We start from the raw sequence: 26,993 nt of genomic DNA, 5'->3' as shown, positions 1-26,993 counted from the left end.
GAAAAATTTCATTAAAAAGGCTAATTTAATAATTATAATACACGCTCGTTTAACGTTAGCGCTTGCAAACGACTGAATAGCGAGATGAGAAACTACGCGCCGGGTGCAGGTGTGAAAGCTTTAAAGGGGCAATGTACAGCTCATTCGCTGTAATTTCATACAAGGTATATTCTATCCAAAAATCAATGGTTTCAAGAATAATAACTAAATCTGTTTTAAAATTCGCATTTCTACGTATTAAAATTATTTATTGCTTACCATTTGTATATGTAGAAGCTGTATGCTGTATGCACCGCCAGAAGTTATTCTGTCTGTCGGTCTCCAATAGAAAATATCAAATAACGTGACATATTTCAGAGTAGTCACTTTATTCCGTGATTGTAAATTGGTGTAAAAACTTTAAAGCTCTCTGCTGAACAATGCGTCGTACATTCGCCCCTTTAAAGCTTCATCACACAGAAGCAGCCGGTGCGTATCGGCGTGACTGCGTTGTAAAATCGCCGCAGTTATTAAAAATTAGTTATTGTATAGATACGTGTTTTATAAGCATCTGATTATTAAATTTTTACATATGGAATAGTTTTATAGCATATGCTGCACAGTTATGAATCAATGTACAATATATTATGCATGTGACTGACACCGTGTAGATCGCTGGCACAGCGCGGGAGTACAGGCGGATGAACGGAGTGTCAGTATGTGGTGCAGTGTTGTCACGCCATTGAGGAATACAAAGCAGAGCTGTATTTGGGCGGGCGCTGGGCGGGCGGCGCGGCGCCGGCCGGCAGTCGCGAGCGAGCCGCCGCGCCGTCCGCCCGCCCTGCGCCTTCGCGCGCGCCTTAAGCCGGCCAGCCCAGTGTACTGTGACGAGTGCGCGAGTGAAAGTTCACAGCTGTAGCGGCCCGACAGTTTTGCCGCCAAATCGACTGCAACAGCGAAGGTAAATGTTGCAGCTGAGACTGCTATTTCTAACAAATTTATAAAACTTTTATTTATAACTTCCGACTCCAAAAGAATTCGTCAAATTATAATTAAAATATGTTTATTTAAGGAGACATTTACATGCGCTTTTAACTACTATTATTTTAACTCACATTATTAGTAGTAAGCTAACACCGGTGCGGAACTCTCAGCTGTGGGGAAGCGCCCGCCAATAACACAACCGTTGATCTTTTTAAATCAAATTAAACAATGTTTGATGTAATGTGTAATACCAAAAAATAAATGAGTCGACAAAAAGGCCTTTGGAGATCCAATATAAAAAATAAATAAAAAGAGATACTTCAATAATTATAGTATAATTATAATTATATAATATTATACTCAATAATTTAATGACGTAATATCCAAATAATAAACAATATTTGTCTGCAAAACTAAGCTGCAAGACTAAGTAAAGTGGTGTGATCATAATTTATTACAAGTTAATATGGCTTTTTATTACAATGATTGACTTCGAATGTTTGGCAGCTAGAGACAGGTATTTTAATTAACTCTGAGATAAAAGCTTTTTATGAATAAATTTTGATAAACTTTAGCGAAACCTCTATTAACACTTCTCGCGTGCGGGAATACGATCATACTGACTCGTTGTCAATGTCCCGTGTCGTAATTACAAATTAGGATCTGAGCTTAGTACTTGTCCTTGGATATAGACAGTAATTTCATTTGGAAGTACGTTAAAAGTTATAAAGGTAATCGCATATAGGGGATTATAGTGGTCAGTAGGCGATGTTGCGAAACTGCGGTGGAATTAAATAAGCCCGTCGTTGTTCTTCTTGTGGATCGCTTCTGGATCGGTCCAGCTTCCAACCCCTCGCTACGCCGCAATTGTTTCTGGCCTGCTGTCAGTACAATTAAATACGTTCACATGAACACCTAATGAAACTATGCAGTGCGGCTTGTACTATTTCAAGCCTGCCTGCATGTACACTCCCCGCACATATGTTACAACTGTTTCCTGTTTATTAATTGTTTTATAAACAACTGATAACGCTTAAAGCAATCGAAAAGAAATAAAATTAAACCTGTTTCAGAGCGATCACTTCATTTATTGATGAGTCTTGTAAAATCATTGATAACTAATACAAGTTTTCTGTTTTACACACGAGAAGACTTTCGTATATTTTCTTTGTAATTCTTTAATGTACATGATATTTTTTATTTGACGACATACTGACATGTTTTCCATTGTTTTGATTGACGTCAAATGTTCAAAAGTTATATGTTTTAATGTATTTGTAAAAACATGGAATTTCTTGTAGCGAGGAATAAGCAGTCGTTTTTTTTTGTCTCCGTGATTACTTTTTTTGACACTAAATAAAAATATGTTGGAAAATAAATAAGAATTGATAGATGAATTTGTAAGCAAAACATAATTTTGTACAATTTAATTCTTGTAAATCTTTATTTCTTTTCAAGAGTTTTTGTTCTGTGTTTAATTAACTAATCAGAATTTGTACGAAACTGCAAGTAGACGTGTAGATTGTGCATGTCTATACAAACTGTACGCGGTCCTGTCTCTTATCGTATATTTTTTTTTATTATTATAGTTTGTGACGCTGAGATAGGTAAATAAAATAAAATTCTCGATAATGCTGTTAAAAAATAAAACTATATCGACATCTTCATTTCAGTTGTCTTGGACCAGTTGAGAGCATCCTATATTTAACGTCTTCCTACGTTTTGGAAAAGGTCGTCTGTAAACTTTGTCGGTGCGCGTGCGCGCCCTCCGCTGCGCTCACGGTTTCGTGATCGCTACTCCACCTTGAGGCCCTAACGGCATCAGTTCTGTGCGGTTCCCTTGTATTCAGCCATCCGGAAGCTAGATACTACGTAATCGACTCACGCTAAACGATTTATTGGAACGTAAAGATGACAGAGCAAATACATAGTCACTGTTCTAGCTATGTACATTATGACCGCCGTCGCAGTTTCCTTTTGCCTCGCGTTAATTCCCAGTCAGGCGGCTGCAATCTGCCACTGCCACACGGATGCTGCTACAAGCTGCCACCCGCGGCCGCCACCGCGCGTGCGAACACTATTATTAGTAAGACCAAATATAGCCGCGAACGCTGTAAACGACGCGAGGCAAGACGGGCCCGCGGTGCCGCGTTGTGTCGCCGCCTCGACTAAACCACTCGCGAGTTTAGTGGTATTTAGTTGTGCTTAATTCTGATTAATTGATAGATTAAGAGGTGATGCCAAAGTATTTTACAATCAATCATTCCAAAAATGTTAATCACGTCAGGAAATTACGTATTCCGATTTGAGCTCAACATTTTGACATTTGTCAAGAAAACAACTTTTTTATAAATGCTCGCACCTATTAACAACATTCGGGAAAAACTAAATATAATATTCATAGTTATGTAAGACAAACGAGTTATAAATAATTATTATTGGTGTCTAAAAATTACATTAGTATGTAAATGTATGGTTATTTATATGCAAATGTAGTTTTCTTCCAAAGATTATAGTAAAGATGTCAATTAATCACATGTTTTAGTTTCGATTAAAGTGTAGTATTATATTCCCGGTAGTTAGTGGAAATCGTACAGTGACAAGAGTAATAACCTTAAGACTACATTATAATTTGTAATAAAACTATATTGAAACTTTTTGTATTGGATCATATTATATCAGTTGAAAAATTAAATAAATCTTTAAACATGCAGTCGATAACTAGAGATTGGAATATGAATAAGACAACGATCGCACTGTCTGAACATGCACAAGCCAAGTCACTTTATCAAGCAGTAATGACGCATTCGGCTTCAATTCTTGAGTGAGCTGGCAGCGAGCGTCTGTGGTGCAACTGTATGCGCTGAGCATTCAATTTGACACAGCCTCACCTGAAGCTCGGTTCAATTGTAGTTCCGGTCAATATTCTATTCAGATTAAAAAAGCTAACGTTGAGACACATGCTCTTTGTCAGGAGCAAACTGCAAGGCCAACGACAACCACTAGTTTGCTTTCCCACGGACAACGCTGTTTGACCGTTGCCATTTACAGATTTACCGGGAGTCGGCAAAGTTTCAAAGATGTCGAGCCCAGATCTCATCCGATCTTTTCGAGGGAGGAATCCTTGGGAGGGAACTTTGTATTATTTATTACATTGAATTGGGACGCTCCCTGCATGAATGAACTCAAATACTCTGAAGGAACATCTCAGTTTGGGTCGTCATTGTATTAAATTTAAAGCTAATACTCCTGAAAACGCCGGGGAATAAGTGGCGGATGAAACATTACCGACGCTTTTATCGTTGATACAGTACGTATATAACCTGCCCGGTGAAAACTTGTCGCACTTTGGGAGGACAACTACTGAAACAAATCCGGTTAGTTTAGTAGTTTAGCGGAGTGGTCGAGTGGATCGGCGGCGAGCAACGCGCGCCACGTGTCCGCCGGACGCAGGGCCGGGGCGCGATCGGGGCGCGCGCTGCCCCGCCGGGGCCGCCCCGCTCCGCGCTGCAACAACTCCCGATACGGAGCTCGTTGCGGCCTGTTTTTGTGTGTGATTTCACTTCTCTGAATTGAGTCGTACGGAAGCTATACTAACGAAGGCGCGTTCTGTTTAAAGGTGTTTATGTTTATCTGTACATTTGTACTTTATATAAACATACTTTTTATTCTCGAGTGGAGGCAGGGGAAGCTTAACCTACAGTGCAGGGTGTGAACCTGTAGTGTGGGCGCCGCCGCGACAGCTAGGAGCATCGTCTTGGACCATCATGGTACAACACATGGTTGTAAGTTCTATGGGCAGCGAAACAGATCGTTACATTTCGTGTCTATTCCGCTGTAAATAAAACTTAAAACACGAGATGAAACTTGAACTATTGCGGTTCGCAGCTTAGTTTCGCAACAGAGATCTGCTACAGGCAAAAAAACAATGAGTGTTATTCTGCCGTCATAAGAAGAAAGGCCGTAATTAATACCATACTGTAAACTATACCTACTTATAAAATTGCTTGTTGGAGTATGAAAAAATTTTCTTGTTACGACGGCAAAGTTAATAGTTATAGCCGCGGTGGGGGGAGGGGGTCAGGCCTAGAGAGTGTCAGGGTTTCATAGCACACGGGCGCTACACGAGCTCCGCTGGTCTTATTCGAAATCCATGGAGGAGACCCACGTCCAATAGTGGATGTTCTACGGCAGAATAAGACAGAAACTGGCTACTCCATCGACGAGAGATATGACTGTAGCTCCGTTCATCGTCGGAGTGTCCAAGTCAGGCTGGCTGACTGTACGAGCGCTGGGAGCTGATGTATGCAATTGGCCGGCGTCGATAGCTCTCCAGGATTGCAGAGGTGACTTGACAAAATGGTAGCACAGCTCCTCACAAGGTACTGCGTGTAATGAAAATCCATAACTGTTCCGAAATGTAGTCGATGCGTTCCGGGGCTGCTCCAACCCGAGCGCGGCGCTGTACAATCTGCGCCAAATATATCGAAAGTAATTTAACAAGAAATGTTAACGGAAACGAATTTCTCGCAAAGTGCTTCCGCGCGGCAACGGGGAAACCGCTATCTCGTTACACGGCGTCCCCGGACGAGGTCGCGCCGGGAACATGTATCGGTATGCAAACTTGCCCCCGGCGGCCAGATATTCTATTAAGATAAAGCCCCTTCCCGCGTTTAACCGCCGCGCCGCGCGACATATTTTCGTCATCGACGGGAACCTGTCAGCCGGAGGCAGCGCTCGGGGGGCTAGCGGCTCGTAGACGCGGGTAACTTAATTCGCGGGAGTTTTACAGGAATTTTTTTAGCGCGCGCTGTGCTCTTCTGTACAGTGAAGGCGGGCACCGCGCTTTCCGCAATGCTGGCACATTCGAAATTCAAATTTAAAATGATGCGTAGAATACCAGAAGAACCTATTTTGATAAAAACTAGAATCAAATCTAACTCCCCTGTAATAATCTTCAATTTAAAGTAATCCGTTACTACGTACGTAACTCGTTTTGGGTTGTGGTTCGTTGGTGTGTAGATTTGGGTCGCAGCACATAACAAAATATGGCGGAGTATTTAGTTTTCTCTTTCAGAAATTTTTTTAATACAACAGTTAAAACAATTAATTCTCAAGCTGTTAAATCACTAAAAACTTGTACACACTGCAGTAAGAACTTTGGACAGTTTATGTTAGATGAAAGTTTTACATTTATGCTTAATAATACAGAGACATTACAAGGTGAGTTGGTAGAGCAGTGATAGAACAGCGGTAGAGCAACGATAGAGCAGCGATAGGGAACTAAGACTTGCGATCGCAAGGGTCGGATTCGATTCCCACGGTACAGTTTTATATAATGACACTTTATGCATTAATTATATATGATTGTCACTGCTCACAATAAGTTTCTAGAAGTTGTGCAGCTGCGTTCTCTGCGTACCATAATACCACACTGCGATCGCCGATGCATGTCTCTAAAGTCAAGACTAGTGGATGGCACGAAGGTTACTGGTTAGATACAGACATAGCCCCCCGCCTGCCTGACTTCTGCAACCACTGGACAAGGCTTTAACATGAGATGACGTCAGTTGTTAGGTCGCAACGTTCCTAGTCCACGTGACGGCGCGCACGCTGATAAGCCGGTGTTGTTTGATTTACGTCGGTTCGCGGTCGAACATCCGGTTTACTCGTCGGAACACAAACCATCTGGTTTCACATAAAGTAAACACCATCACATAATAGTTTCATAAATTCAATCGCATCGAGACGTTTTATTTTTCCTAATATTTTGTAGAGTATTATAAACATAAAAAGTTATAAAAAAATTTCCGAAAATTAAAAATTTTCAGAAAATACAATGATTTTATTTACTTCTTTATAGGCAGCTGAGTTTTACGCGCTGAATATCTACAGTGTCATTTAACAGCTGTAACGGTCGGCATTCGAAAAAAAGAAGAAAAAATTAATCACTTAGAAATGTGTACATTAATTTATCATTTCCATTGCAATGCGATAAGCGAATAACAACTGGCAGTGCACACCCAGGAGCGAACAAATTTTCGAGAATTTAAATGATGTGTTGAAAGACTGCGTTTAGTTTCTCTATAGAGCATCTGCTAAGCTAATCGAGAAAGTTGTCGGACTTCTGAATAGATGAAGTCAATAGTGTAGCCGCACGTGTCGATTTTCCTGAGGAACACAGTTGTGCAGAACATGTCTTCAGCAAATGCACACGACCAAGTACCATTTGTCTATGCTCACAAAAATAGAAATTAGTAAAAGTATATCAGTTGCCAGTTCTAGAAGTTTCTGTCGTCCCTGTCGCGTGCGCCGCCGAGCTGTGAATTATATTCCAAGTGATTTGTCAGAAATTGAAAGAAAAACGATCGTCGGCCCCCTCTCCCCCCGCACGTCGCACTCCCCGCACGCGCCGCGTGTACCGACGATTTTGCTTATACGAAATTTGATAGAGATGTTTAAAATGAAAGGCAGACGAGGAGAGAAGGGGAAGAGGTTTACATAGCGCTGTTCGCTAATCGATGGCAATGGTGAACTGTCGCTGCACAAGTCGCGCAGCGAGGCAAAGTAACGTTTTTAATGATCGTGGGAGAGGCTTTGCCACCGTTTGACACAACACTATCGCAGTGCACTAGCTTTGCTCTGTGGGTTCGCTGGGCATAGTCACTTCATGGCTCATATACCTAATCGATCTAAGAGCTGAGCGTTTTCTCGCCGTCCGGTGTATGTAGTATGTAGCAACCCAAGCCTGATTCAGGAACCTTGAGCTTTTTTACCTTTATACTAAGTGCCCACTGCGTCCGGTTTTTTCGAACCCGTTACAGTGTAAACATAAAAATACCACAGCCCTGGTGAACCGCACTGTCAAATGTTATCGTCTTGTCGCATTTGTCGCAAAATGATGTCTCTGTTTATTATTTTAGCTTTTAATGATTAATACAGATTACTTAGACAATTAAGTTTTCAGTTTCGTTCACTGCATGTAGAGTTATGTGATTTTATACTTCCATTGTAATTGTTTATGGCATTAAATATTTTTTATGACACTGTGCTTTTCTTTATTTTTCAACGTGAAATGTTTTATTATTTTCTTCTATATTTTTCCATTAACTTCTCCAGAAGAATTTTCCTAGTGCATGAAAAGACTATATTAAGTAATGTTATCGAAATTGGTAGAGCTGTTTAGAGTTTGGCTTAGCAACCTATCAGCTTATACTTTATGTATTTATAATTTTTGTTTACATTTAAATATATTATAAATTTTCATTACCATTTCTTTATATTAATAACATCTATGTTTAGTTTTCTGTCAAGCGCATAGAGAGTGTGATTGTGCAATTTAACAGTATATGTTACATTGTCCGCAGGTAAGACACGGGAGGAACAGCCGGGACACCTCCGGCGGAGTACGGCGGCGTGCTTTCCTCCGAGAAAGTAGCGTTACTGTGCAATTGATGAACTGTTATAAAAGTAGACGAGCAACACACAAAAAGGTAGAGGTTCGTTTAGTAACGTATATTCAGTTTGTGTTGTGAGCCGTTACCTTTTTCAACTTTGACAGCTTCTTCAAGCTAATTACTCTGAGATCAGTAATTGTGAAGCTATTAAAACTTTCCTATGAAGTTATAGAGCTATTTATAAAATTAAGTGAGTAATGGAAAACACGTACACACATATACACGTCAAGTATTATTAAGTTATTTTATTTAATGATATTTTTCTATTTTTTAACGTGTTTATGTTAAAGAATGAATACCGCCTTTAAATTTCGGAAGATGGAACTGTTATCTACGCCACATTATCTAATATAAATAGCGAATATGTGTACTGTGTTGTATTGTTACAAAGCACGAGTTACAGAACCCTCTAACCAATAAACACTGAACCCTATTGCCGTGAATGCGGATAGCCTTGAAGTTATTTATAATTTTCTGTGTACGGTTCTCGGTAATTTTAACCGAATACTATCTCGAACTTAAGAGAAGTAAGTGTATTCCCCATGATGACAGGCAGTGTTGTTTTTCGAGTTATAAGATTATGATCTACGATCAGTAATACAAAGTGACTATTTGGTAAGTTATTTGGACAGTGATTTGGAAGCGAAGTTTGGACTAAGCAAAAGATACTTTGTGTTAAAGAAGGATGACCGCCTGATTTGTGAATAAAGGACTCCTTGTGAACCAGCGGTGTTTCATTCCGAGTCAGAACCCACCGTAAGACTTCATTGATTTTTGATTCGGCGCGTGCGACGCGTGCGTGGGATCGTCCGTCCCACGGGAGAGGGACAAACATAATTATACCAACGGTGCACATTTCAGTATTATTTAATGTAGGCATCACCCCAACAATTCGAGAACATTCGAAAAAAATAGTCCGTAAACTTGTCTAACTATAGCGGAAACATAAATTATATTTCTTTCTATGAATCCAAAATTAATTTGAAAAAAGAACATGGTAGGCGACGATGAGACCTATTGGATATTAGTAGCTGTGTAATGCCAGGGTTCATATCAACTAGCAGCGGTGTTGCAGGTGCGAGCTGCGTATGCGCTGATATTGCTGAAGGTTTCTGACAAACCATAACGTTTAGTTATTATAAAAACACGTGTTACAATAACATTACGAAACACGCTGCACGCTGCACGCTGCACGCTGCACGCTGCACGCTGCACGCTGCACGCTGCACGCTGCACGCTGCACGCTGCACGCTGCACGCTGCACGCTGCACGCTGCACGCTGCACGCTGCACGCTGCACGCTGCGCCGCGTGCGCCGCGCGTAGCCTCTGCGAGCCAAAAGCGCAGCAAGGTCAACCCCCGCCCTGCGCTCCCCATGAATGAACGCCGCGAGGGTGCACGCACGGGGTGTCGCCTACGCCGCCGCAACCTGCTTGATACTTTGCAGTGAAATCTAATTTTAGTCATCATAGATGTTATTGAATTAATAAATACGATAGACATTAATATGCAGCAAGGTGTTTGCTTAACAAAATTTGTGCGCACATGCAAGTGAGTTATTTGAGTTTATGCTGGACTAAAGAACAGCATGGTCGTGACCGCAGTTGCACCGCTTGTCGTTGTGTTGCCGTTACTGCGCAGAACAGGGCTGTGATGTTTCTTCCTGGTCTGTTATGAAAGCAATTAATATTTTAATGTTATTGTTATTGACGTTGGGTTGTGCCTCTCTATATATAATATGTAATGTAATGTATATAAGTTTTAATGTACGGTACCAGCCCTCCCGGGGAGCCTGGTTTTACTTTGTCCAGTCGTGGGAAGATGAAACATAAAGTGTAGAAAGTGAACCAAGAGTAGATAAGGTCAGTGGCTGCAAGTGTGCGTAACAAATATTTTGAATGGTCGGCGACGGGTGCAAGTATCAAGACAATTAGCGCGTCGCGGGCGGCGCCGCGCGCCCGAGCGCAGCGCGCGTACGTTAGTCCGCGCGCCACCGCCGGCGACGCTCCGCGGCCGTCCCGCGAATATTACTCCTGCACCACCAGGACACCAGCGCCCCGCTGTGGTGCCAGCACCAGCGCTCTCGGTGACAGCGAGCGTCGCGCACCGCGGTCGCCCGAGCAGATCCGCGCGAACGTTGACCCGCAACAAGTTTTCGTCTACAATCGATACTTTAAACATACTTACGAAGTTCACTACTTTACGGTTAATATATTTATTGTCATTCTATTTTGAATCTCGCCTTTAGTTTGTGAAGTGAACCTTGACACAGCGAACTTAGCTTGACAAGATCTGCACTCCCCGTCGAGATCAACAGGAGAAGGATGACACGCAAGGCTCGGTGACAGGAGAGTCTCGTCCCGTGGATGCAGAAGGCTGGTGTTTACAAACAGTCGCGCATCGATTTCACATAAACCGCGCGTCGCCGCCGAGCGCGCACGCTGCCGGCGGAAGCGGGCGCGGGAGCAGATTAGTTACGAACTTTGTTATTTTCGAGTAATATCTTGCTTTTAAATATTAATTAACCAGTTGTAAGTTAAAAGTCCTGTCTATGCGTATTTAACGAAATTTAATACGCAAAGGAGGTCGTGGGGCGACTTCATTTAAATTAAGATTAAATTGAGCGAGCTACAGCCAGTTTCATACAAACGTATTATATTAATTACGTTACAACCTACTTTATTATATATTAGCAGCAGTATAATCGAGGTTTTTAGATGTGTTGTGTTTTACGAAGCGGTCAAAACCTTGAAGTTTTTAGCGAACGTCAGTGAACATGACTGAATTCTTTCTGTAACTCACCTGGAGAGCAAATCTATGGCGGTTACATTGACATTATACCACCACGCACTTGAGTCGCTTGGGCGGACGGTATGTACAAGGGCCCCGACAGTTACTATTCCCGCGCGGTCCCACGCTGCCTCTCGTCACTATGACCCTAGCCAGTCCTCCTATTTCGCGCACGCACACGACGGCGCGTGTGTTGGCACGCGCGTGCCGCTGTGTGCGCATCTCGGACTTTACTATGAGTCACGCGGCGGGGCGGGCGCGCTACAGGGTGCTACATTTCGGTGCCCAATTTGTTTTAAGTCCACAGGACACAGTCGGGTTCAGAGTGCTTGTTGCTTGCAGTAAGTTGTCTCTCTAGTCATATCTACCCGTAACTCTAACAATAAAAGTTCAAATATTACTTTATAACACTCTCACACAGTTAATCTGTTGGCTTTTATAGTCTGAAAGAATTTGTCTAGTCTAGATTAGTTGACTCAGATGTGCTCCATGGGAGACGCTCTCAGAACCCCACGTGATAATGAATCTAGAATTCAGTGACATCGGCTTGCTGGTATTTTGATATTACACAATAACAAGTTATTGCAGTAAAAGGACAATAAAACTGGGTTACTTGCAAAAAATACATGTGTTATACGTGTTCAAATTGTCTTAGGTAAACAGTTTGTACGCACAACGGTTGTAGAAATAGGGGCGGTGTACCTCTTTGGCACAAGTATCGTTGCAAACGATCGTTTCAAGCATCCTGTGTAAACTAAAACGTGTTCACTGACCCTTAATATTAACCGACGTACAGATACATGAAAAATATCTTTTTTACTAGTTTTATATATAAAGAGATTCAGAGTTTAGGGAGGTAAATAGATCTGTTAAGAGATTTACACTGTAGAAATAGTTTGGTTGTTGAATTTATAATTGACTTCAGTTTGTTATATCAATGTAAAGTACTGTAATGTACGAGGCATTGCTGATTATCTAAGACGGATTAGGTGTGCACGACGCACACGAGATATTTGAGATAAGTTTAGTAGAGATGAGGAAAGTTTGCAGATATACAATGTACAAATACGAAATCTTACACTGCGCTACGAATATTTTTTTTTCTTGTGTCATGTACTAAGTCTTGTTGGGTCAATAATTTCAACGTGGTTAGATCACGAAAACACTGGTAATTGTACACGAGGAAAGGGTCGCCGTGTGCCCCGCGGCGTCTGCCCCTCGCTAACGCGTATGTAGATAGAATATAACAATTAAACTCCCCCTGTATCGCACCGCGCGGTCCGGAGGCGCTCTGTATTTTTAACCGGCGTAAGAACTTCTCCGAGCAGGCTCCTAATTCCGCGGCGTCGAGTTTCGCACTCCGGCCGCCGTTGACACCAATTAGACGGACTAATTGAAAGCGCCTCGGGTCCGCGCGCGGAGGTCGCACGACGACACTAGGCACAGCACACACGCCGCTAAAAGAGAGCGCACGTGTGTGTCTGTATCGGTATATGAAACAACACGAACTCTCAACACAAACACAGGTCGCTTTTGCTTACAAATATTGTTTTAATAAGGGTTTTCCTTTCAATAAGAACTTTAAAAAACAAAGTAAAACAAAGTATTCACATGAATTTATTAAATATCTTAATATGTTGGAAACAGATTTTGATTCTTTTATCATAAAATATTAAAAAAAAAATTACAAATGGCCTGACTAATCACAGTACGGCTTGGGTAATGACGTCACGGACAGGCAATGTTCGATTCGATTGATTCTGCACTGATTCCATTTAAGCTTCAATTAAAATAAATTTCTTGAAATCATGTAATTAAAAATTAGGTTTTTAAAACAATATGTTTCGATGTCGGGCGGTGGCGCTGTTTCTTTAAGACTATCTGTCATGTGCGTCATACATGTATATGTCGAAGAAATAGCCTTACTACTGTTTTGGTCATCACTTACATATTTTTTGTGATCACAACGCACTTCCAATACAATACCTTCGAAGATTTTTCTGTATATACGGATAACAACGTCTTCAGAGATCGACTTCTTTTACCTTCTCTTGTGTCGCGTCGTTATTTACGGCATAAAGCTTAGCTTACTGCTTACTTGCATTCGTCTGCCTTTCCTCATCAATATCATCAATTCAGTCGTAGGATGCCCGCTGGTGGATATAGGCCTCCCCTATAGGTTTACAACTAGACCGTTTTTACACTCGTTCAATTCCTGTCATGGGCGGACAGGGTATTCATTCAAATCATAATTTTATAAATAACATATCTAATTTTCATATTCATCTTTCGTCATTCTCATTGTCCATTTGTTCCTTTCTCTAATTTCCTTTACAATATGTTTCATTTTTCCCATATATTGCCTCACTTTTTTCGCCATCTGTCCAAACAAGAACGATTGAAAGCGGCCTGTATCCAGCCGATTGACTCTCTCTCTCTCTCTTTGACGACCTCTGATGCGCTTGTCGGTTCACCACTTCAAAATTGTAAGGACCCAACATTCATTTGTTCTGCGCGCTACATGCCCGCCCCTTGCCACTTCATGCCCTCTACCACTTTCCAAATAAACGTCCTGCCTAAATAAATATTTTTAGTTACCAGGTGATAACGCAATAAGTGTCTAACCAATAACATTAATATCTATTGATAAATACTTCCTGCTGAGCTAAATACGACCGAAAGATTAACGGAAAGATAGCATTCATCCCGCGCAGCCCTGCCTTGACACGAAGATACATTATCACTCGCCTGGTTACTTACGCCGGGCTCTCTCCTTAAGCGCCGAAGACGTCCGCCGAGGGGTTGGGTGCGTTCAGATCCCGCATAATCCTGTCCTCCCCCGGGGCAGGCTCCATTGCGTAAAATTCCCCTCCCGTTCAATAACATTACTAACTTAGTTTCTAATATTATTGCTTAACTCAAAATGTATCAATAATTGAACAGAACGCTTGTTGATCTATTCCAGCAGCCGCGGCGGACATACGATCTCATTACGGACAACTATACAAACCCGCACTTACTGTATCAGTAAAGTGTTTTCACGCTACCTGAACCTCACGCGCAATTTGAATTAAATTCAATGCTGTTATACATAGGGTTCAGTTTAGTGCAATGTGGAGACCGAATCTACAACACGTTTGGGCGCCTTAATGAAACACGACACTACGATGCAGTGATTTAGATCCGCCGCCCCCCCGCCCCCGCCCCCGCCCCCTGCCGCATCTCGGCCCAGATCGGGAACAGATGATATACATTTTATTTAAACAATTGTTTAGTGGATCGGTGCGATGAAATGCGCTGGCTGTTGGTTCAATGCTTTTTATACTAAATTTGTTTACAATCGGCCGGTTTCCTCATTTATCCATAATACTGTCCACCAAATCAATCAGCTTTCTAACGTATACAGTCGTACATTGCAATGGTTATGGCTTAGTTAGATCTGGTTGTGAATAGTTGACCGCTGGGTACTCAACCAAAATCCTTAAAATGTTAAATCAATTTGAGAAGATAAATAACAGAATGAATGATACATTACGCATGTGAACATATTTGTATTCATTTTTCGAATTTTATAACTTTATTTTAATTATTATTTTCAAAATGGCCACTTCGAAATTCTATTGTGTCACCTATGTATAAGCAAGTGCATACTATGTACCTCTCATGTTATTTTATATACATTGGACTGCCTATAGTCTGTGGTCCTAACCGATGTCCAACAGTGAAGTAGCTGTTGTTCACAAAACGCACGAGCCGGGTGTGTAGTGTGCTAGTCGAATGTTGTTCGAACACTTAAAGAAACGCGGAGTGTAAAGTTATGTGCCTTACGTTGAGGTCGAGAATTATGAGCTGCACCTCGCACGTGACAAGTTGCTCGCTGGCACTTAAATACAAAAGCAAACACAAGCGAGAAGCCCGTTTGAGAAAGGAAAGAAAGTCTTTGAAAAAATTCCGTTAAACAGTTTGTTTTAAATTACTCTTATCAAATATGCGAATCAGTTAGTTTTGATTTGCTTTTGTATTCAAACAGAACAAGTAACAACTAACAATACGCACGTCAGCTCCTTTTGCGCCGCTCAGCTGTGAGTATTTCTAACCCTCCGATGCACCGGGCTCGAATCCGGGTCCCCGCGGTGTAGGCACGGCGCTGGGGGCGGGTTTATTGCGCTCGCTGATTTATCGCCACTCGAATGTATTATCGGAGATTACGTTCGAGAGGCCTCCACCACCCCGCGACACTGTGCGACACCGCGCCACACCGCGCCACACCGCGCCACACTGATACATTGCTATTTATTTAATTTGATTGACAAAAACTCCTTGCTTGCCAACCATTTAAAACTGCAAGGTGTTTGTAAAGCTCCCTGGACCATGGATGGGCAGATATAGTATTGATCGCTAAGAAATCAGTAAAGTTCAGCATTCATATGCGAAGGTGCCTGAGAGTATAGCACCGCGGCTCGAGCGATTGCTAAACAGATTGTAAAACTGAAAGATACCGAGTGCTGTGTACCTGTGTGTATCGAGTGCCACCGGCCTCCGCCGAGCCTCCGAGGGCGCGGTTCTGCAAGTCAGCATCCGCTAATCTCCAGTTTACAGACTCAGGAATCTTTAATATAACGCAAACTACTTTTTTGCCCCAAGATAAATGAGTTTTGTTTTAACCTTAACAAAAATAAATCCTTTAACAAACTTTATCAATTAAATCCATCATTTTTTTAAACTAATTACTATAACTTTGAAGAATGTTGATATTAAATAATGTTATAATTTGCAAAGTAACTGAAAAAATGTAGTTATAATATCAGTTAAAATTTTGCGTTTCAAAGTATGAAAGTCTTGCGTTTGACAGTTCGCTTTGTGCTGCAGTTTTGTATTGTATTTTAACATCAGCGTCGCTCAGTATGTATGGATCACTTAAACATATTTTTCTATAGGAATGCTACAGGAGCACGACTCCGGGCAGTACATGGTCTGTTGGGATAGCTGGTATGTAATGAAAATTAATGTTGGGCTGCAAGCAAATTTAAATAAAAACTAGAGATATGCTTCTACAAAATCCAGCGTATTGCAGTTCTGAGACACGTTCTCCCGCCTCAAACTTAGAGGGTCACAAAATCTTTATGTATTCAAAAAGAAGGTTTAGGTTCTGTTGACGGAAGAATTTGTAATTTTCTCTACTTATATGTATAAGTGTGCGTACAATATATGTAAATATTACATTAGAAGAAGATGATGGACCTACTATTCGAAAATATAATCATATATTTATGTACCTCATAGAGGTTGACCAACGAACAATGCCTATAAGGCATTGAAACAAATGTATGTAAAATGTAAAATAAATAAACAAAAACGTTCATTTGCTTAGACAAGGACCAGCAAACCGGGTGTCGACCTTGCGCACTGCTGATCAGCCTCTGCTGCTCTGCTGATCACCTGCGTGCACGGGTGGATTGCACTCCGTTTTAATAACCTTTAACTGGTAATATCAATAAGCCGACATTTTCACGAGGGTTTTTGTAATTATATTTAAAGGGTGATAGGCTGCATTTCTCCTCGGTGATCTATCGTCTTCAGTACTTTGGAGAAGCCCTACGCTAAGCTACAATTCCCGGCGACGGCCGCGCTGCGCCAGAGCTAACTGCACATTAGTCTCTGTCAGGCCGCACGCAGCCGCACGCTGCCGCCCGCAGCCGCCCGCGCCGGAGCGTCAACAGACGTTAGATTTTCACGTTTGCATCGCAACAGCTTCGCGAGGGGCGCGTTAATGAGCTCGCCTCGCCAAGGGTGCCGTCCGATTGTTCGCCCCGCTGTCTTACATTTGCGCACGCAGTCCACCTTGCTCTTTTGCAATACGCGCTATTTTACATTACACGAGATTAAAATTATTTTTGTCGTAAATTCTTCATAGAATTCGCAATGGGTTTTGTTACCAAGGCACTAAGGCTTAAAATTAGATTGATGAGTGGTCGCGGGCGGGCGGCTGCCGGCTGCTCAGTTCAGATGTTATCAATCATTGTTCGTAAATTTAATAAGAGTTGTTAGACGAAAACTTGAGGCACTCCCGCGCGGGACATCGTCCGACCTGATTTATTGCGACTGAGCCGAGAGATATTCGCGGGACTTTAACTGTGTGCGCTCAAACTTCATACAGAATTTAATGTTGCTGAAATAAAAGAAAGTTTAAAATGTACTTGTGATTTTTATGCGGAATAAAAGTGGTACGATAGGGAAGTGCGAAGTGTTTGCCGAGTGTCGTGCCAGCGGCGGGATGGCGGAGCACTGGTCGTGGCTGACGGGCGCGGAGGCCGGCGAGTACACGTACAGCCCGCCCACGCGGCCCAGCCGCCCGCCCCACCGCCCGCTCGTCAAGGTGGCCACCAGCGCGCACCTGCACACCATCGCCAGGTACGGACTCGATGACGTCCATATCATTTTTCGTTTTCATTGATCGCTGTAAAGAACTCACGTGCGAAATTGATTTCTTTGAAAGTGAACTAATTTATACAAAACAGTTTTGACTCTTTTCAGTAATTGTTCATTAAGAGCCGGTGGTATCTTATTACTTATAATACGGTTTTGTTAGTTTAATACGGTGTACAGAAGTGGAAATGTGAAGCAGCTTGAACTACACAAAATTGCGGCAAAAGTTTATTATCCCCATGAAAAACACCAAAAGAAAGTAAGGAAGGAAGTTGGAACAGTGCGGTAGCGGCGGTGGTCAGCGGTAGTTGTCGAGCACGGCCTCGAGCATGGCCAGGTCGGGCGCGATGCCGGCGGCGCGCGCGTCGCGCTTGAAGCAGGCCGCCACGCGCACCACGCGCGTGCACTCGTCGGGCTCGTGGTCGTGCTGCTGCTCGCAGCCGTGGATCATCTGCACCATGCGCGCCGACAGCGACTCGCCTGCACACAAATTGACCGGTCATGTGGGCCGGGCGGGGCCAGGGGGCCGCCGCGGGGCCGTTACCGTCGGGGAAGCTGCGGATGTAGTCGTGCATGTTGACGTGGTGCATGCGCGCGTCGTCCTGCATCAGCGAGAACTTGTTGGACATGCAGATGAGCGCGCAGCCCAGCTCCCGGTGCACCACTTCGAACTCTTCGCTCCAGAACTGACTGAACTCTGTCATGATGTCCTTCGTTAGTCCCGACTGTCAAAGTAAACGGTTCATGTTTTTATATTTACCGTAGTAATAATACCACCGATAAGCCCGTGGCGGTCTGCGGGGTCCGGATTGAAAATCAGTGTTTCGCCCACGAGTTGAATCTTGCTACTGAATAACACATCAATTGTTCTCCTCGTATTCTACTTTGGGCGTAGATTATTGTGTTTAGTTTTATGTTCTTTAAGTGTTTTGTATGTGTCATTGTATGAGAGCGTGTATTAAATCTCTATCTTATATTATTTAATAAAATATTTTTGCAAATATTGATCTTATAATTACTTAACTTATCAAAGCAAATAAAATACTATAGTAATAACAAACACACACACTTACAAAAGAGGAATTTAGGTGAATATTCCATAGTTGTCGCAAACGGGACAATGTCCGTGTACGTGTGCGTGTCGTGTGTTGGTGTGTTTTGTTTGCATGTTGCGTGCGAGCCTGCCCGGCATGGGGCCGCGGTGCGCAAGGCTTAAGCTGTAAAAGCACCTTCTTTTACTATTAATGTGTATTTCACCAGGAAGCTTCGGGTCATAATATAGTTTTCTTCTTTTTGATCGTACGCTTTTGGCAGAGGAGTTGTGATGAGCTCGCTACGCGGCACATCTCGCAGTATTTCCAGAAATTCACTGGATTCGTCTTTCGCTAAGCTGGGCTACCTTTAGATCTTGAGTATTCACTGCACCCTGGACAACAAGTCTCTCCATATCGTTATTTCTCTTTAACTTAGCGTCACTCCGACCGTTATTTTGTGGCCGTGTACATACTTAGCGAGGGACAATGCAGGACCTACCTCCTCGCGGCACTCGTCCAGCGTTTTGCCGAAGTGCGCGGTCACGTGGCTCATCACCTCGGCGGTGGGAGCAGCGAAGTGCAGGGCGCAGGTGAGCGCTGCGCACGCCAGCCAGCCGCGAAGGTCACCCATCCTGACACGATCAGTTCGCGCCGTCGCAATGATCGCCGCCGCTGCCCCGCTACCTTATATCCGAACTAAGTCTTATAACATCGTAACATCTTCGTGCCTTCGAGCGTTCCTTGTGCCGGCTGCCGAAGGTTCGATTTCTGCGTTCCGCGCCGCAGATGGTAACGAGCGCGCCGTACAACAAGTCATGCTGTAGTTAAGGCTGCAGTACGTGGTGTTTACAAAAAACCACGAGTGGCCGTGCGCGTCTACGAATGCCGCCTTTCCCCGGTTGGAATAGATGCGATAATCGCGTAAACTCCGGATGGAGATTGCAAAATGACTTGATTACATACGAGGTGAGGGTACGCGACTCATGTTATTAGGTGTCACGGTTTGCCAGCGCGCCGAGCCGCAGCGGCGGCCGGCAGGGCCTTACTGCGGCCAAAATTCTCCCTGTATTGCGAACCGGGGAGACTTGTGTAAAATTTTGTAAATAAATAAATATAAAATTTTCTTGTGTAAATTTTTTATGAAGATTTTTATAAAAAATCAATCTACTTGACTTGAAATATAAAGTTCGTAAAAGATAAATCGTTAAAATGAGATTTCACATCTTACCAAATGCTTCAAAACTCTGAGCGATGTCGTTATTTTCTAATGATATGTTTATATCTGAACACGGCTGGTCATACAGAATGGGCTACAGTATCAAGTCGATATTGTTCCCGTGATAAACTTTCAACTCAAGCTCGTCACGAACCAACAGAACTGTAACGGTCAGTTTTGTTTAGTCGATCGACAGTAATTGAGTTACTAATGCAGGGTCAAGATTATACCGTTGGCTTGCCGATAACAAGCTCCGTCATGTTTGACAACTAATTATTACCCCGTTAATCGAGATAGAAGCGCTGCCGGAGTTTCATCCGTCATTTCCTGTACCAGCGATAACACTTTTCTTCTTTGACCACCCCGTGAAGCTCCCGCCTGAGCGATCTAAGAGCTAGGCGGCCTCCCAAGTCAGTAATACTGTTTGTGTTGTACCCGCCAGTGTAGTTTCTCAAGGGAGTCCTGACTCTAACTTAAATAAACGAGGTCCAGGATAAGTGTCAACAATAGAACAGCGAAGATATTGACCGACAACAAAAGATTACTCCGTGATGTGTAATTATGACAATTAATTGGAGAGCCGCGTTCGTAATTTATGAAGAGCGTACAATAAGTCGATGTGAACACGGCTTTCTTAGTTATATAATACAGGCTATAGTTATAACCGTTGGGATCGAAACGATCACGAGCGATCACAAGCCAGTGGACGCGGAGTGGATAGGCCTTCCTAGGTAGACCGAGGGCATGGTGCGGCAGGAAGCCGCCGGATACGAACAGGGTGAGATAGATTTCCGAGACGGTCTTTCGAGCAGGCCTATGCCTTGTAGTGGGCGCATGTCGGTACATTTTGACCATAATTTTACTTACTACTATTTGGCCCAGCGCATAACGCACGACTTTGTTAAAGTTGCCAGGAGACGTTGGATGAAGACGCTTCCATCCGGTCCTCTTGGAAGTCTCTTTCCTAGTCTGCTAGGACAAAGCAGCAATTAATCTCTTCCGTCTGAAATGTTGATGACGATTTGCGGTTAGGTAACGTTTTCGACTCATTTATAAATGAAACTCTGACAAAGTAACAACGTACGAATGAGCAAGAAACTAAATTAAAATCCTCATGGGAATTTACGAAAGCTGTTATGTAAGTAGTTTAATAATTATAATTCATTAGACCGCCGTCAGGTTAGCGATCGATTCGTGGTCCGCCGGCGGAAGTGAGACGTCACAAGAAATAATTAAGAGTCATCTGCGTGTTCCGAGCCGCTCTAGGAAATCTTTTCGAGATAATTTATTTATGGATGGGTTGGCGCGCGATGGGCGCCGCATAATGCTCGCAATAAAACGTAATGAAGCGCGCCCACAACTTGCGCGGCTACAGAAGAGAAACAGATAACTTTGATGAAACTATTTATTTACTAAAAGTTAAGTTAATGATAATATATAGGTTTGTATATATCGATATTACGAATTGTTTCGAAGACTCATCAATATCTGAGTCAAGTGCGCCGTGGCCCCCAGCTTGCGCTGGTCTCGTGGAATATCTGACAGATCAAGATAATAACAAGATACAAGATATTCTGTAGTTCTAGTCTTAGTCTCCAGCCGCGGATTTAGATCAGATTTCTTTTATATGGCAGAAATATGTTCGCACGGGCGTTGAGTGTAAAGATCTATATTGTATTAAAGAGAGTCTGGGGACCGCAGCAATATGAAACGGTCTCGCATTGCTGTGGTGCAGCCAGAGTGCCGGGGTCGGTCTAGTCTTTTGCACAGAAGAGTACCGTTCTGTATAAACTCTCAGGCTTCCTCTGAAGTACAGAGAACGACTACCAAGAAGGTTTTAGCAGGTCAGAATTCCGCATAACCCTATCCTTGCCTAGACGATAGTGTTTTTCGTCATCGAAACTTTGTGCTGTGGTTCTTTAATGCAGAGTATGAGCATAACCAGACGTATTAGACCCTACCTTGCAAGACGTGGAAGCCGTGCGAATCAGCTGCGGAACGATGACTGCTCCCAGCAACAACATCCAGCAGGACAAACAAACAGCGCACCGGAGACACATAGGTGCACCAGATAATATTTAGGTTTTACACTCTGTGACTGACGGAGCTGTAATAGCCCCGCAAGGCAGGCAGCGGCTACATCTAACACAAGCGCGAGTACGAGCTTGCACACAAGTTTGCCATTGTTCAGGTAAAGCGTACCGAGGCGCGGGAGGCAGCCGGGCGCGCGCTGCGCTCGGTTATTCTCGTCACGACTCCCATCCCGCGGCCGGAGCGGCCGGAGGCAGTTCCCCTGCGTCCGCCGCAGCTGACAAATGGCCGCCGCGCGTGAGGGTAGCCGCCTGGAAATTGATACGTGAACTTTTAAAGCTTTTTTATATATATCTTCCATTTACGATTTCGGCTTATGTTTATTGGCGTGCGGCCGTTTTGGAGGAGCGGCCTGGCATATTAGTACCCTATTCATTACTTGTTGGAAGAAACTAACAACATATTGCCATATTGTCATTGCAACATACAAAATTAAAAGATTAAATAAGGAAGGAGAAGAACGAAAGTAGCCGTAAAAGGTAAAGTCAAAGACACGTCGTCTCTCGTCCCGCGGCACAGAACCACTCGCCACGCTGTGTAAAGAGTTATGTTAGGAGTTTCTGTACGATACCGTATCAGAAGTGAAAAGATCAACATATCTTTATGCCGTAAACAAACGGATGGAAGTTGCCGACAAAGATCAGCAGATTAGCAAATTGAGGAGGCAGTGAGCAGGCCAGGCCATATGGCGCGTAGAACAGGTAATCGCTGAGACCTTAAGGTTCTGAAATGGAACAACAAACCGGTAAGCGCAGCCTCTTTTAAAGACCTTGTTAAAGTCGTCGAAAGAGATTAGTTAATGGCCGTTTTGCAATCGGTTCTGTTGGAAATTTATAGGGAGGTCTATCTCCAGCACTGAACGTCCAACAGCTTTAATAACGAAGAAGGTAAAATTACATCATTTAAATGTATATAATACTACGTCGCATAACATGTGAAGTATTTGTAAGTGTTATACAAAACGATTGACGACCATGACTTTGCAAAGAGACACCGTCATTCAATAGTATAGCACACAGTGATATACAGGATGTTTGGTTATAGGTGCGAAAGCTTTAAAAGTTGGAATGTGTTCATTTGTTATCAATTAATATGTTGTACATCCTACCCAAAAATTAATGGTTTCAGAAATATTAATGACGTGGTATTAACGAAATACAGATTAATACATAATAAAACTAATCATTGTTTGCTATCTGTCCCGGCAGGTTTTGTATGCCTGAATTTATTGGTCTTTCTAAAAAATAAATTAGTGTACATTACATTACATTAATATATATTAAAAATAGGTGTAAAAGTTTTAAGCCTTTTTGCTGACAAATGCTATATATTATGCTATACATTAGCTATATTTACCCCTTAACAGCTCACACACACACACGCCTTTAACCAGTTACTCTGTATTGTTGTTCGTTGAAAGTTCGTTGTTCAAAGCTTTCTTACAATTTAGTTTGGCAAAATACGGAGAGTGGCAGAAGTTTTTCTCTGTTCAGCGTCCTATCAAATCAACTTCGTTTCGACATCATGTGTGCAGCATAATGCACTTGTCAATGGTTCTTCTACGAGGCAGGTGGGCCGCGGGTGGCGGGGGGCGGGGCGCGGGCGGCAGTTGTTTTGGCACGCGCGTGCTATTAGTTTCCTTCGCGTCCGACAACGTGCTGCATCAATCATTTCGGCGCGGGGGTTGTCGAGGGTGGCGCGGGGGCAGGGGGAGGGCAGCGGTGACGGCGATCCGTCATCGCGTAATGGAACAATCTCAACAAAAAGAAATGTTCATATTTATTCAAGTAGCTTTGTTGAAGTCGGCTTTCTAGTAATTTAAAGAACTCATAAAAATATTAACGAAATATGTGATAAGAATTTTCTCGCGGTAAATCTTTTAAGACTGTTCTTACACGATGGACTATAAAAAGGTTGTAGTGTTCAGTTAGCGCCGGTACCGGTACAATTTATTTATGTTTAATTGTCATCAAGTCATCTGACAGACGCCCGCCGCAGGGCAAAAGCCTCTCTCAAAGATCGCCACGACGACCAGTGTCGCGTTGCTCGCTTCTAGAAATCTCCTGCAGGGCTGCACAATGTTGCTCCTGCTAAAAACGCGCAGTCACGCAGCGTCTGCCGGCTCGTGGTCGCCATTCGAGAGCCTTTCAACTCCAGCGGCTGTCGGCTGCACGAGCGGTGTGCCCACTGCCACTACAGACGGGCAACTTTTCGAGCTTTTTATGTTACTTTCCAAAATGTCACACGTTCAATTCGCACACAAATTACTGTCTTCTCTGCAGGAAGGCGCTCTGCGGTCTAAATTTGTTGGACACGTTAGCGGAGATCGTTTTGTTTCGTGCAAGTGTATGCATTTTTTATTATATCTCAATACACATGCTTGTTAAGTGAATTGCCACCGCCGCGCGCCGCACACCTGGCGCCTTCGAACAATATCTCCGCACGCCCGCGACTCTATTTACAGGAAAATATAAAAATTTACATATAAAACAGGTCGCGATTTCCTCCAAAATATTTTATTCCTCCCCTGGCGGCGGTACGTGACGCGCATGAGGAGGGCCGCTGCGTCGCCACACACGGCTGCTCACTGTGCCTCCCGCCCTCCGAGTGCGCCCCGCGCCCCGCGCCCCGCGCCCCGCGCCCTCCGTACACTCCTCTATATTTTTCATTGAGCTCCCTGAAACATCGACACTTGTCGCTCTATAAAATTCTTTACTATCGGTAAAATATGTAAATTACAATATACGGCATACACGATAAAAGATTTCTTATACAACGAATACCAATGAGACAGGCAGGGCGTTCTTGTTATGAAATATTGCCAATAACAGCTACAAGAAACATCTTCATCATAACAGTCGACAGAGCCCATTGCAGGATATACGCCTATTTCAAGGACCGCTTCGATGGGCGGTCTTGTGCCGCCCGCGTCCTGCGACTTCGCTCGACCTAAACTGTGGCGTCAGCCCGACCGGGCTTCGGCTGCCACCTCGTAGTCTCCACTCGAAAACGTTTCCAAACTAAACAATCAATTGATTTCACGTATGTCTATAGTGACGCTAAATGCAGACAGCCTCTAGCCGGTCCTATTGGAAATCTATGGGGAGACCTATGTGCTGCAGTTGACGTGAAGTGTTTGTAATGGCCGTACCATATCATGACGCCTGTATAAAATGTAGACGTCATCACCATTATGTGATATACATATATGATCGTAGTGTGAACAGGCTACGATTTTAAGCAAGTCTTAAAGATTTATGTTGTTCGTGTACTCGTCTCGTGCCGGCTGGAGCATCAAGTCGCGGACTATCATTAACAAAAAAAAAACTGAATGATGATAAAAATAATAAAAGAAACAAATGAGTATTACTCATAAGAGTTGCGCGGACACGTGCAATTGTCTTCGCCTCTTTAATTAGTTCGTGTGCACAGCGTCACGACACATTCGTGTCATGAGCGCTGCGACCTCCTTCGCTGTTAAGAAGCCAGCGGAATCTATACGCCTACAGGTTGAGTGATTATGCTCGTAGGTGCGAAAGCTTCAAAGTGGTGAATGTATAGCTTATTTACTGTCTATTAATCTATGGTACACCTTATCTTAAAAAAAATACAAATAGATTATATTACATAGTACGATAAATCATTTACAACATTCGAATTACAATACATTAAAATTAACCAATGTTCACTTCGTGCAGCATTCGAATATAAAAAGTACATTATTGTTATATAAATATATCTCTCTACTCTGAAATCGGAGCGATTACTTTACACAGAGCGATTGGAAAAGTTGAGAGCTTTTGTTGTCTTTCTTGGAAAATTATTTCTTTGTAATACCGATGGACTTAATGTTGTATACAAATAAAAATCCCTATTTCTCTCGTTCGCTCTAAGCTAGCGAATGACTTTACAGATTTCATTTATCTTTTTTGTACAAATTCCGTACCAAACTGTAGACGGTTCTTTTCAGCAGAAATTAAAAAAAATTATGAAACACAGTACCTATTGCCACTTTACGTATTTGACAGTTCGCTCTGAATTTCGCGCGCTTAACACTGCACGCGCTGCGAAATCGTTACTTTTATATTATATATAAATATAATATTTCTTCGTTCAACATCCTGCACACAACCCGCCTGTATTTTTATATCTCAAAACTATTAACTATTATTATATAAATAAAATGATAAGTCTGAAATATGTTACGTAACCCTATTTTTTCTATTGTAATGCAACAGGCGCATAACTTCGCAATACTATCTAATATAACTGGAGCTAAAACAACCGAACGTGTCAGAGTTCAATAGCTTTAAAGAGGTTTAGATTAAGTGTGCACATGGCTTGACTATCTCACACGTAGTGAAGCTATGAATAATCACCAACGTCATAATTTTAGCTGTTGGAGATCCACAGCTGGAGATCTGTCTCCCCTATAAATTTTCAACACACACCGTCTACCCATAACGTCGACAGATAATTTTGTTAAGGCAATAACACGCTGTTCTCGGGCAAAAATCATATGTAAAAATATAACACAGCACGTAGCAAAAGCGTCGCGGAATTATTTATGAGAAGGAATTTAACATTAATGACTTCACACAAGTGCTGCACCTTCATCCATCAGGCTGTCAGAAGCTGCGCTGACTGCGCCCTGAGTTGTTACAGCTATCCGCATTCCTGAGCGCTGAGAGCTCAGACCCGCGCCTGTGACGTCACGTGCGATGAAAATAATAAATGTTAGAGACTACTTATGATTCCGCGGCGGCCGCGCGGGCCCGCGGAGCCCACTGACTTAATGTGCTCGGAAACTAAATACGCTGCGAGCAATGTACGCGCGGCGATGGAGAACAGTTATATATTATTTAAAAGTGTGTACTCACGTAAGACGGTATAGAGGAGTCCACAGCTTGTAACTTTAATTCTAAGTCAAGCGGCATCAAAGAGTCTCCGCTTCAGTTGTTTCAGTCGTTGTAAAGATAGAAGCGTCATAAAGTTGTTCCGTCGCCGGCACCAACAA

General features: G+C 42.9%; 1 protein-coding gene across 1 annotated transcript; it reads right to left on the bottom strand.

Moving 5' to 3' along the window:
- Positions 1-17,933: 17,933 nt before the first annotated feature.
- On the bottom strand, positions 17,934-26,651 carry LOC137921742 (general odorant-binding protein 2-like). The gene is made up of 7 exons (XM_068764560.1): positions 26,575-26,651; positions 24,517-24,653; positions 22,088-22,227; positions 21,239-21,291; positions 19,169-19,235; positions 18,180-18,360; positions 17,934-18,115 (listed from the first exon to the last, which is right to left on the bottom strand). Exons 1-7 carry the CDS (start codon positions 26,649-26,651, stop codon positions 17,934-17,936), a joined length of 837 nt encoding a protein of 278 aa, XP_068620661.1.
- Positions 26,652-26,993: the final 342 nt, after the last annotated feature.

This window comes from Battus philenor, unplaced genomic scaffold (assembly GCF_028537555.1).
Source record: "Battus philenor isolate CCGP_79_NKW_IND1 unplaced genomic scaffold, ilBatPhil1.0.hap1 SCAF_19, whole genome shotgun sequence".
In the NCBI taxonomy this organism is placed as follows: domain Eukaryota; kingdom Metazoa; phylum Arthropoda; class Insecta; order Lepidoptera; family Papilionidae; genus Battus; species Battus philenor.
Note: the sequence above shows the minus strand (reverse complement) of the source record. Positions and strands in the feature narration are given on the sequence as shown.